The 12,261-nt window shown below is 37.7% G+C and overlaps 1 protein-coding gene across 4 annotated transcripts in view; it reads right to left on the reverse strand.

The window, feature by feature from the left end:
* The window catches only part of PCLO (piccolo presynaptic cytomatrix protein), a 382,693-nt gene that overhangs the window by 346,123 nt on the left and 24,309 nt on the right, over window positions 1–12,261 (reverse strand). For all 4 annotated transcript variants that reach the window (XM_056118261.1, XM_056118260.1, XM_056118262.1 and 1 more), the window contains exon 3: window positions 1,855–3,261. In XM_056118261.1, the coding sequence (XP_055974236.1) occupies window positions 1,855–3,261 (1,407 nt within the window). The remainder of the gene's footprint in view (window positions 1–1,854; window positions 3,262–12,261) is intronic.

Below are 12,261 nucleotides of genomic sequence, written 5' to 3' on the forward strand. Positions count from 1 at the left end.
ATTTAAATTAACTGCACAGTATCAAAAGATGTCATAAGACATTTTATTATAAAAGTATAATTTTTTAGCATATGGAATAAGCAAAACTATAAAGGAGAAATAAAAAATCCTTTTCATGAATAAAAATAACAAAAAAACCCTCATACAGCAGGTAGGGTATGTGGCTAACCTGGATTCTATCCCCAGCATCCATATGGTCCCTCAATCACTGCCAGTAGTAACTCCTGCGTGTAGAGCCAGAAATAACCCCTAAGCATCATTGGGTATATCCCCAAACCCCAAAACCACACAAAAAAACAACTCCTTGGAAAAATATGGTGGTAAATTTAATGTTTGCTTTCTGTTTCACTTTTTCATTGAATCCAATAACATGGGTAGAAATATTTGTAGTTATTAACATTCAATACTGAGAAAAAACAAATATTATTTACCTTTAAAATGGATCACAGTTACCATTACACAGTTAAAGAGGATGAAATCAGCTTAAGACTTTGGAGACAATATTTACATAAGGTATTAACTCTGTCAAAGCAATCTAATGTTTTTCAAAAGTGAAAAATAAAATTTCCATGTTTTTAATTTAAGACATTAACTTAAAAACACCACAAGAATCTGTTTCTTTTATAAAATTGCTAAATCTGTTCAGATTTCCCATTCCAATATTTACAGAACCAAGAATAGTTGAGTAACTCTTAAAGGATGTCATGCCAAGTAAAATAAATCAGGAGAATGATAAATATCAGATCGCCTTACTCACATGTAGAACAAAAGAAGTAAAGCAAGAGAGCAAACAAAATCAAGTGAAAATAAACCCCTGACCACTGACCACAACCAAACTGAAGTTACTGGATAGAGAGGTGAAAGGAGAGATAATAGGGAAATAATGTACAATGAACTGTGGTAGGTAAAATATTGATACTCTGGGACTAGCTGTGCTGTGATAAACTGTACTTTCAAGAGACATGACAACAGTATTACCTCCATTAAAAAAAAAGCTCTCTAAATATTTTTATTTGTAGAAAAACAATAAATAATTATTGAAAATATACTCCCCAAAACATAATGCAGTAATCATTTACTTTTTGTCTCCTTCAAAAAACCAAATATTTAAAGCCCTAACTTATTACAAATGTTTACCTATTTATTCTTTAATAATTACGTTAGGTCAAAATTCATCATCTGGTTTTTGGCTATTTGCATTGTGGGGAGAGTGTTGTTGTCACCCCATTAAAAAATAAAGTCCCTTGTCATTGATAATGAAAATCTGTATTCTTCATTTTTTTAACAGTTTCTGATAAAATGCTCTATTATACTGGGGTCAGAAAAGAGCTCAAACAAAATTAACAAAATTATAAAAAGCTTAAACATAGTATATCTGAACCAATTCTAGTTGACAATACAATTAACTTGAACAAAGTTCTTTTTTTTTTCATAAAATTAAAGATCTCATGTGTTTTATGGATCTGCAAGCAACTAAGCTCCCTTTTTAAAAATAAGTATGTTAAAGAGACTAGAAGGATTGAGAACAGTAAATCACAGCTCTAATGTGTTGTTTAAAAATGAAAGACCTAATAATCCTCCAAACTAGAGGTCTTTAGTTCATGAAGAATTGAGATTACTGCATTTTTAGTTGCGAGTTTATTTCATCATTTTACTTCAGCATATTAATGCCAAAAAATGTATAAATTTCAAATACATAATTGAAAACTCTTCTACACTACTAATACTTCTTGGTTTTCTTTACTGGAAACCATTTTTGCTAGAAACGTTTTTAATTCTGAAATTTAGCTATGAAAGCAGTTCAGAAAAAAGCAACGCTCTCCTATTATATATTTGATATAATCTATTGCTTACCTCAGTCAGGTGTGGGGTAGGGTTAAATCCACAGAGATTACACACTTGTTTCTTGCATTCAGTGCAAACATTGAAGTTAGGAGGATCCTTAGAACCTATATTGAGTTCAGTTTTGCAGAGAGGACAGAGAGATTCTGGTTTGGGGACTTTCTCAAGTTTGGATGCAGGGACAGCTTTTTGAGGCTCAGCCGTGGAAGGCTTAGCATCCTTAATAAGTGGAGGCTTCTTTTCTGTCTCTGTCTTTTTTACGGGTGGAACTCTTTCAGCTTTAGACTCTAACTTTTCAGCTCCTGGAGCTTTTGTTTCTTTTTTCACAGGTACAACATTTGCAGGAGCTGCGGGGGTCTGACCTGTAGGTTTGGGTGGCCCCTGAGAAGCTGGTGGCTGTGAAGGAGATGGAACCTGTTTGGTCGGGGCTCCCGGTCCACCTTGCGCATGTGAACTAGGCTGGCCTGCAGTGGAGATAAGATTTGACGCTTGACTAAAGATTGAAGCTCCAAACCCAAAGAGCTTCCCAGTCATACTTTCTGAAGGAGTCGTGGGCTGGGATTTCGGGGCATCTGTAATACTTCCCAGATTCAGACTAAAGCGTCTTGATTGCTCCTGGGGCTTCGGAGGTGGTTGAGATGCAGGGGCAGTTTGGCCAGTAGTGGGTCGTGGGCCTGGAGCTGCTGATGACCCTTTTGGCACTGGCTTGCCATCTGGCTTGGGACTCATTTTGGTTTGTGCTTTTTTAGGGTCTTCTCTCTTTTGAACTGGATCAACTTGCTTTTGACCTTTGCTCTCTGAGCTAGGTGCAGGCTGTGAAACAATTTTTGAATCTGACGCAGGTCGTGGTATGATTGTAGAATCCACTGGGGTAACTTTCTCTCCTGTTGGTGGAAAACTTTGAGAAGGCTTTGCAGAATCTGTTTTGAGAGGGAAAGTAGTTTTCTCTTGGTCCTGTGGCTGTATTTTTGAACTTGGAACGTCAGGTTTTGTGGTTGTTGAGGATGATGACACAACATCTGTTGATGGTTTTACCATCTTAGGCAGCTTTGGTTTGTCATCAACTGGGGGGCCTTTGGCCTGCTCAGATGGTCCAGGAGGCTCTTTGGATGGAGTGGTCTTGGATGAGGCGTCAGCTACTGGAGGTTGCTTGGCTGTGACGGGAGGAGAACCATGAAGAGTGGGTTGTTTCACCAGTGGAGGGGGCTTTTTAGATTCAGGCGCCTTTGGGATATCCTGTTTGGGTGCAACATCCTTCTTTGGAGAAATCTGCTGTGACTGTGTGGATGGTTTACTCACTGCTGCTGTAGGAACAGCAGAGGCAGTCTTCGGTTTAGGCTGTGGTGATGATGGAATTGGAGTCAGCTCACCTCCTAAAGCCCTTTGCATCTGACAGTTTAAACAGAGCCACTCTTTTATCTAGGAATAAGATGAAACAATAACCACAGATATAATAACACCGAAAAAAAGAAAAATATGACAGGATGACATTTGAAACTGTCTCATTATTTTAAATGTAAAATATAGATAAAATTATTTTAATATGCGACAGAGATTCATTAATTCGTATATATTAAATATAATTGAAATGTATTAAATATTATATTAAAATGTAATAACCTCAAAAGTAAGTCATTATTTTATTTTAAAGAAAATATAAAAATCAACAGAGTCCTATTTTTATTCCAATGTTAATGTATTTTTAACTTATACAACTGATCACTCCCAGAAAAATAACATTGCATAACAAACAAAATCATTAGTTTTAACTATTAGATTCATTTCTGTAAGAAAATTTATGCTAAAAATTCCTATATTGAAGGCTCACAAAGTTTTCAGTTATACAACCAGTTTGTGCTTGTCAAATTTATCAACACATTGCTAATTTCTTAAATTAGCAGAAGACTATCTAAGGCAACATAATTAAATATGTGAAAACAAAAATGGTAACCAAGTTGGCTAGAAAGAGATCAATATGTTAATAAAATAAAGTAAAAATAACGTCATTCCCTCAAATTATCATAAATACTGTGATCTAACATACAAAATAATGCTTCCTTCAAAGTGTTATTAATATACTTGGAAGAATATAAACGAGCAAAGTTTGTATCTGACTGGCAATGTCTGATATATGTATGACATACAAATGTAAAGACTTACAAACATCTACTCTTCAAATTTTCACTGTGAAAAGATGTTGAATTCGATAACATGTTTAAAAGAGAATTAAAAAGTTTTTATGTGTAACACAGATCTTCCTTTTTTAAAATTTCATTTTTTTTCAGGTCCACTTCTCAGGGCTTACTCCTCACTCCTAGCTGGGCTCAGGACCATATGGAGTGTCAGAAAACAAACCCAAGTCACTCACATGCAAGACAAATGCCCTACTCACTGTAATATCACCTCAGCATCTATCTTTATTTTCTTATTCAGATGTAACATATGCCATTACACAAAATTTTAAGTTTTACCTACATACTCTAGCATCTCAAATTCTATATAATTAAATCTTCTCTACCAATCAATCTACAAATCAATCATTACCAGTTTGCCACTGATTTCTCTGTACAGCATTCTACCACATGGAGAAACTAATAAAGAGAGCATAGAAACTGTGAAATGTTAGGCTAGCAAAAATTCTCTTTATTCACAAACAATTTCATTTTGAGAAGAATGTGAATTATTAGTAATATATAAATGCTTCATGTAAGGATATCTGTCATTTGACAGCTTCCATTTGTGGATTTTTTTGAAGGTATTTTTTGAAGAAAAAAAGGAATAGCTGGGTCACACCCAGCTGTGCTCAGAGATTTCTCTTGGTTCTTTGCTCAGGATCACTCATACAGTGCTCAGTAAATGATATGTGAAACCAAACTGGAATTGGTCACATACAAAGCAAGTGTCTTATACCCTGTACTCTCTTGAGTATTAATTTTTTAAAAATATTTATTTATTTATTTATTGCTTTTTGGGTCACACCTGGCGATGCACAGGGGTTACTCCTGGCTCTGTACTCAGGAGTTACTCCTGGCAGTGCTCAGGGGCGGTGCTCATATGGGATGCTGGGAATCGAACCCAGGTGGGCCACATGCAGGGCAAACGCCCTACCCGCTGTGCTATCTCTCCAGACCCCGAGTATTAATATTTTTAATTAAAAAATACTGACTCATTTTTTTAATCACCAAAAGATTTAAACTAAGAAAGCACACTGAAATATTAAAACTCATTCACTGTCTACTAAGGATTATTTTGCATCTCATAAAATGAAAACTTTTGAAGAATGTTTAAAGAACTTAACAAGTTCCACTGAAGTGCCATATTTTTTAAAAGATTTAAACCATAAAGCCAAAGTTCAATTTTGTCAAATATAGGTAGCAGCCGCAACCGCCCCCAGGCAGGGGCCCCTCCAGCAGCTCCAGCCACTTCCGCAGGGAGCGCCTGTCCATGTAATCGCAGAGCCCCCCCAACAGGTCTGTGGACTAGCATCTACACTGGCTGGGGGCGTGGACATTACTGTAGGGGTGTGGTCTCCATTGCAAGTGGGCGTGGCCTTCTCGGGGCAGGCAGCCGCTAACACTGTGGCAGTTATATTTCCCACCTTCAGCACTCTGGACCCTCACCCCAGCCCTTGCCATCTAATTCTGCGGGGAAAAATTCCGGCCACCTACACTACAATACAATAATAATCCACTGGTCTACTCCAATTCTAACAAAAGACCAATACGCAATTGAAGCAGTATAAACCCAATGCTAAAAGAACACCTCCTACAAACCTTCACTAGATGTCCATCATAGGCCAGAGAAAAAAATGCCAGAAAAGATGCTCAGACCCAAGAAAGAGAGAAGGGTGTCCTCCATTGACCTGCCTTATCCAGAATCCTTTCCCACAATAAGAGTGAACAGCACCAGTGAATTCCAGGGTTTTACCACTAGACAAACAAAACAACATGAAGAAACAATGCAAATCTCCACTACAAGGTGAAGACGAAGAATAGATTCCTGAACCCTCAACCAGGGTCAGCTATAAATATGCTCTCTCCGATAAAGAACTCCAGGATGAAATGCAGAGGATGTTCAAAGACCTACTCAAAGAATCAATGGAAAAGATACCCAGAAAACTAAAAGAAGAAATGAAAGAAACAATAGAAAGGTTAGTCAAGAAAATACACGAAGAAACGAGAGCAGAAATAAAAAAGCTACAAAAAGAAGTGTCACAAATAAAGTATTCTGTAGATGAAATTAAAAACTCAGTAGGTGCCCTGAAGAGTAGGATCAGAGAGCTTGAAGATGAGCAACAGAGATCGCATAGGGAACAACAAATGATGGGAAAAGACCTCAAAATAGCTCTAAGGAGAATAAGAGACCTAGGGGATGACGCCAAGAGGAACAACATTATAATCATCGGAGTACCAGAAGGGCAGGGAGGCAACCCCAATGAAAAAGCCACAGTCAAAGAAATCATTGCTGAAAAGTTCCCAGAGTTAAAGAATGCAGACAGACAGATCCAAGGAGCCAGAAGGGTGTCAGCAAAGAGACCCTAATAAAAACACTCCAAGGCATATCATAGTCAGAACGATGGATGCCATGGACAGAGACACAATACTACAAGCAGCAAGGTCAAAGAAGGAAATCACATTCAAAGGAGCACCCCTTAGATTTACAGCAGACCTATCAGAGGAAACCCTCCAAGCCCAAAGGCAATGGTGGGATATAGTGAAAAAACTCAATGAAATGAATGCCTCACCAAGAATACTTTATCCAGCTAAACTCTCACTCAAATTTAATGGAACCATACACCATATTGTAAATAAAAACCAGCTCAGGAGCTTCATAGACTCAAAACCAAAACTAAAAGAAAGGTTAAAGGGGATCCTGTAGGATAAGAAGGAAAACACTTAGAAACACAACCAACCCCTACAGAAACATGGCACAAAATTTCATGACAATAATCTCTCTTAATATCAACGGCCTAAATGCACCAATCAAGAGACACAGAGTGGCAAAATGGATCCAGAAACAGAAACCAACATTCTGCTGTCTACAAGAAACTCATCTGAACAATCAGAGCAAAAAAAGACTCAAAGTAAAAGGGTGGAAAACAATCCTGCAAGCAAACAAAGCCCTCAAAAAAGCTGGAGTGGCCATACTAGTATCCGACAACATTAACTTCACGTTGAAAAAGATTAGAAGGGACAGCGAAGGCCACTTTCTCTTCATCAAGGGATACATACAACAGGAAGAAATCACACTCTTAAATGTATACGCACCTAACGAGGGAACAGCTAAATATTTAAAACAACTGCTAACAGATATTAAGGAGGACATTCCAAGCAACACAATAGTAGCTGGAGACTTCAAAATCACCCTATCACCTCTGGATAGATCAACAAGAACAAAACTCAGCAAGGAAACACTGGCATTGAAAGAAAAAATAGAAGAGAAAGAACTTATAGAACTGTACAGGGATTTACACTCAAAAAAGAAAGAATACACATTCTTCTCCAGTGTGCATGAATAGACCATGTGCTAGGCCACAAAACGTACCTCAGTAGAATCAGGAAGATAGAAATACTACCAAAAATCTTTTCAAACCACGATGCACTGAGAATAGAAATGAATCACACACAGACATGGAGAACCAAATCAAACACCTGGAAATTAAACAACTCAATGCTGGGCAATGAATGGATCAGGAAGGAAGTCGAGGAGGAAATCAAAAGATACATGGAAACAAATGAGAATGAAGACACAAGCTACCAGAACTTATGGGATGCAGCAAAAGCCGTATTAAGGAGAAAATTTATAGCTCTGCAAGCATATCTCAAGACAGAAGAAAGTATGCACATAAACAACTTGACTTCACAGCTCAAGACCTTAGAAAAGGATCAGAAGAAGGAGCCCAAAGTAGGGAGAAGGAAAGAGATAATAAAACTTAGAGTAGAAATCAACGACATGGAAACCAAAGAAACAATCCGAAATATCGATGAAACTAAGAGTTGGTTCTTATAGACGATTCTCAAAAAATTAGAAATTGAGCTCCCATTTGACCCAGCAATACCACTCCTGGGAATATATCCCAGAGAGGCAAAAATGTATAGTCGAAGTGACATCTGCACTTGTTTGTTCATTGCAGCACTCTTTACAATAGCCAGAAACTTGAAGAAACCTGAATGCCCAAGAACAGATGACTGGTTAAAGAAACTTTGGTACATCTACACAATGGAGTACTATGTAGCTCTTAGAAAAGATGAAGTCATGAACTTTACATACAAGTGGTACAATATGGAAAGTATCATGCTAAGCGAAATGAGTCAGAAAGAGAGGGATAGACACAGAAAGACTGCATTCATCTGGGGGATATAAAGTAACAAAGTATGAGATTAATACCCAAGAATAGCTGAGATCAGCACCAGGAGGATTACTCCATAACTTAGAGGTCAGCCGGGTATCCTAGAGGAAAGGGCAGCTCAGATAGAGAAGGGAGCACCAAATAAAGGATGTTTGGAGGATCCTCCCAGGAGGGGAGATGCATGTCGAAAGTAGACTATGGACTGAACATGTTTGCCACTCAATGCCTCTTTTGCAGACCACAACACCCAAAAGGAGAGAGAGAACACAGGGGATTGCCCTGCCACAGAGACAGGGGGGAATGGGGGGATGGGGGTGGGGGGATATTATCCATCGTGGTGGAAAATGGGCACTGGTGGAGGGATGGGTATCTGATCATTGTATAATCGAAACCCAAGCACAAAAAATTGTAAATCTACAACTGTAAAAAAAAAAAATAAAGGGAAAAAATAAATTAAAAAAAAGAGTGAAATAAATAAATAAATAAATAAATAAGACAGATAAACCACTAGCAACACTCACAAAGAAAGAGAGAGAAACCTAATAAATCGAATAAGAAATTAGAATGGGGATATCACAAGAGAAACTAAAGAAATTCAAAAGATCATCAGAGGCTACTTTGAAAGTCTGTATGCCACGAAACAAGAGAACCTAGAAGAAATGAATAAATTCCTGGATTCCTATAGTCTCCCGAAGCTGAATCAAGAAGATATAGAGTACCTGAATAGACTTATTCACATCAAGGAAATTGAAACTGTAATCAAAAGTCTTCCCAAAAACAAAAGCCCAGGTCCAGATGGATTCACTAGCGAATTTTTACAAACATTTAAAGAAGACCTACTACCAGTTCTTCGCAAGCTTTTCCAGGAAATTGAAAAAACAGTAATCCTCCCAAACAGTTTCTAGAAGCCCATATCTCCCTAATACCAAAAGGAAACAAAGAAACCACAAAAAAAGAAAACTGCAGGCCTGTATCCCTGATGAACATGGATGTGAAGATTCTCAACAAAATACTAGCAAATAGAATTCAACAACTCATCAAAAAGATCATACACCATGACCAAGTGGGTTTCATTCTGGGGATACAAGGATGGTTTAACATTTGGAAATCAATCAACATAATCCATCACATCAACAAAAGAAAAGATAAAAAGCATATGATCATATCAATAGATGCAGAGAAAGCATTTGACAAGATCCAGCACCCGTTTATGACGAAAACCCTCGCCAAATTGGGGATAAAGGGGAGTTTCCTCAATATAGTTAAAGCCATCTATCACAAGCCTACAGCAAGCATCATCCTCAATGGGGAAAAACTAAGAACCTTCCCCTTAAGATCAGGGACGAGACAAGGATGCCCCCTCTCTCCACTACTGTTCAATATAGTACTGGAAGTACTTGCAATAGCGATTAGACAAGAAAAAGATATTAAGGGCATCCAAGTAGGAAAGGAAGAAATCAAGCTCTCACTATTCGCAGATGATATGATGCTATACTTAGAGAACCCTAAAACCTCTACCAAGAAATTCCTAGAAACAATAGATCTGTATAGTAAAGTTGCAGGATATAAAATCAATACCCAAAAGTCTATGGCTTTACTATATGCAAATAGTGAGAGAGAAGAAAACGACATAAAGAAAACAATCCCATTCACAACTGTGCCCCAGAAATTCAACTACCTAGGAATTAGCTTAACTAAAGAAGTAAAGGACCTGTACAAAGAAAACTACAAAACACTGCTTTAGGAAATAAAAGAGGACACAAAGAAATGGAAAAATATTCCCTGTTCATGGATCCAGAGAATTAACATTGTCAAAATGCAATACTTCCCAAAGCACTGTACAAATTCAACGCGATCCCTATTAGGATACTCATGACATTCTTCAAAGAACTGCAGCAAACACTCCTGAAATTTTATGGAACAATAAGACCCCACGAATATCTAAAGCAATTCTGGGGAAAAAAATGGGAGGAATCAACCTCCCTTACTTCAAACTCTACTACAAAGCAGTAATAATTAAAACAGCATGGTACTGGAACAAAAGCAGAAGAGCAGACCAATGGAACAGAGTTGAATATACTGACATTTCCCCCCAAACATATGATCACCTAATCTTTGATAAAGGAGCAAGAAATGTGAAGTGGAGTAAGGAAAGCCTTTTTAACAAATGGTGCTGGCAAAACTGGACGGCTACATGCAAAAAAAAAAAAAAATGGGCTCAGATCTCTTCCTAACACCATGTACATAAGTAAGATCAAAATGGATTAAAGACCTGAATATCAGACCGGAATCCATAAGGTACATTGAAGACAAAGTCGGCAAAACCCTCCATGACGTTTAAGCTAACGGTGTCTTCAAAGATGTCACACCACTGGCTAAGCAAGTGGAGCGATAGCACAGCAGGTAAGGCGTTTGCCTTGCATGCAGCCAACATGGCTGACCCGAGTTCGATTCCTCTGCCCCTCTCTGAGAGTCCGGCAAGCTACCGAGAGTATCTTGCCACACGGCAAAGCCTGGCAAGCTCCCCATGATGTATTCTATATGCCAAACACAGTAACAACAAAGTCTCACGATGGAGACATTACTGGGCCCACTCGAGAAAATCAATGAACAACGGGAGGACAGTGATAGTGACAGTGACACTGAAACATATGAAGCTCAAAATATATTCAAGGAGGTCTACTTCTACAAGCACCATCATAAATAGTGGGCTAGAGTGTAAAGAAACTTTTATTTCATTTTATTTCTTTCTTGATAGAAGTATTAATTTCTCCATAATATGTATTTACCTACTAAACCATCTCTCTTGTCAATATAAACTACATTGTAGAATCAGTAATTCTCGTTTTTTTTCTTCCACAGCCTTACATGATATTGTATCATATAAGTTATGCAGCCAATCATCATTAATATTTTTCTTCATGATATTAAACACTCTAAATTATAAACCTTTAAGGTTAAGTGACTTTCATTATTGCTAATTGCTGTTACTCTCTTTGATAAATGTTATTGTCAAAGAAAATGTAAACTTTATTCACTTATTCTTTATTCATTTACTTAGCACTTTTAACCTAGCAAAAGTCACTGAACAAAACAGACCCAAAAACTGTCCTCAAGAAGACTATATTACAGTTGAAAAGTAAAAAGAAACAATACATAATTTCAAGTTATTACAAACAAGAAGTATCTGATAATGTGATCAATGCTTCTTTTCTTCAAGCTAGTTTCTTTCTCAACTGAAGAATTTTTCTTTGGATATATCTGGTTTGTTGTTTTGTTATGTTTTGTTTTATGTGTGGGGGAGGGGCTTTCGGTCGACATCCCGCTATACTTGGTGCTGACTTCTAACTCTAAGGTCAGGTGGTTCTCAGAGGAGTATATACATTGCTTGGTATCAAACCTAGGTCAACTATGAGCAAGACAAGTACCATATCCCCTGTAATATCTCTCTAGTCCCTGGGTATATCTGGTTTGATCGGTAAAATTTTAAGTCTGTGCAATGTGAAGATTAGAGTTCTATGCACAACTAAGGTTGCACCATATATCTTTGTACCACTGTAAAATTAGAAGACTAACATGAGAACATATGAAGTACATCAATACCGGGGAAAATGTCATGAACTATCTTTATTCCACAATAAAATTATTCTACATAGTTTGCAGGGCTGGAGCGATAGCACAGCGGATAGGGCATTTGCCTTGCACACCATCAACTTGAGTTCAATTCCTCTGACCCTCTTGGAGAGCCCGGACAGCTACTGATATGATCTCACCTGCATGGAAAAGCCTGGCAAACTACCCGGGATATATTTGATATGCCAAAAACAGTAACAAGTCTCACAATTTCTTTCGAGATGTTGCAAATCGATGAACAACTGGAAGGACAGTGCTACAGTGCTACATAGTTTGCAAATGCACACAACTGTCCCCACACAAACTGAGAAGGAAAAGTTAAGAAAGACAGATGCATAGCTCAAGTTCCCGCTCTTTTAGAGAGAGAAAATTCTGTTTTCCTCTCAATAGACCTGCTCCTTAAACATTACTTATTTTACCCAAAATAAGATGGGCTG

The sequence above is a fragment of the Sorex fumeus genome, unplaced genomic scaffold (assembly GCF_029834395.1).
Source record: "Sorex fumeus unplaced genomic scaffold, SorFum_2.1 ptg000037l, whole genome shotgun sequence".
Taxonomy (NCBI): domain Eukaryota; kingdom Metazoa; phylum Chordata; class Mammalia; order Eulipotyphla; family Soricidae; genus Sorex; species Sorex fumeus.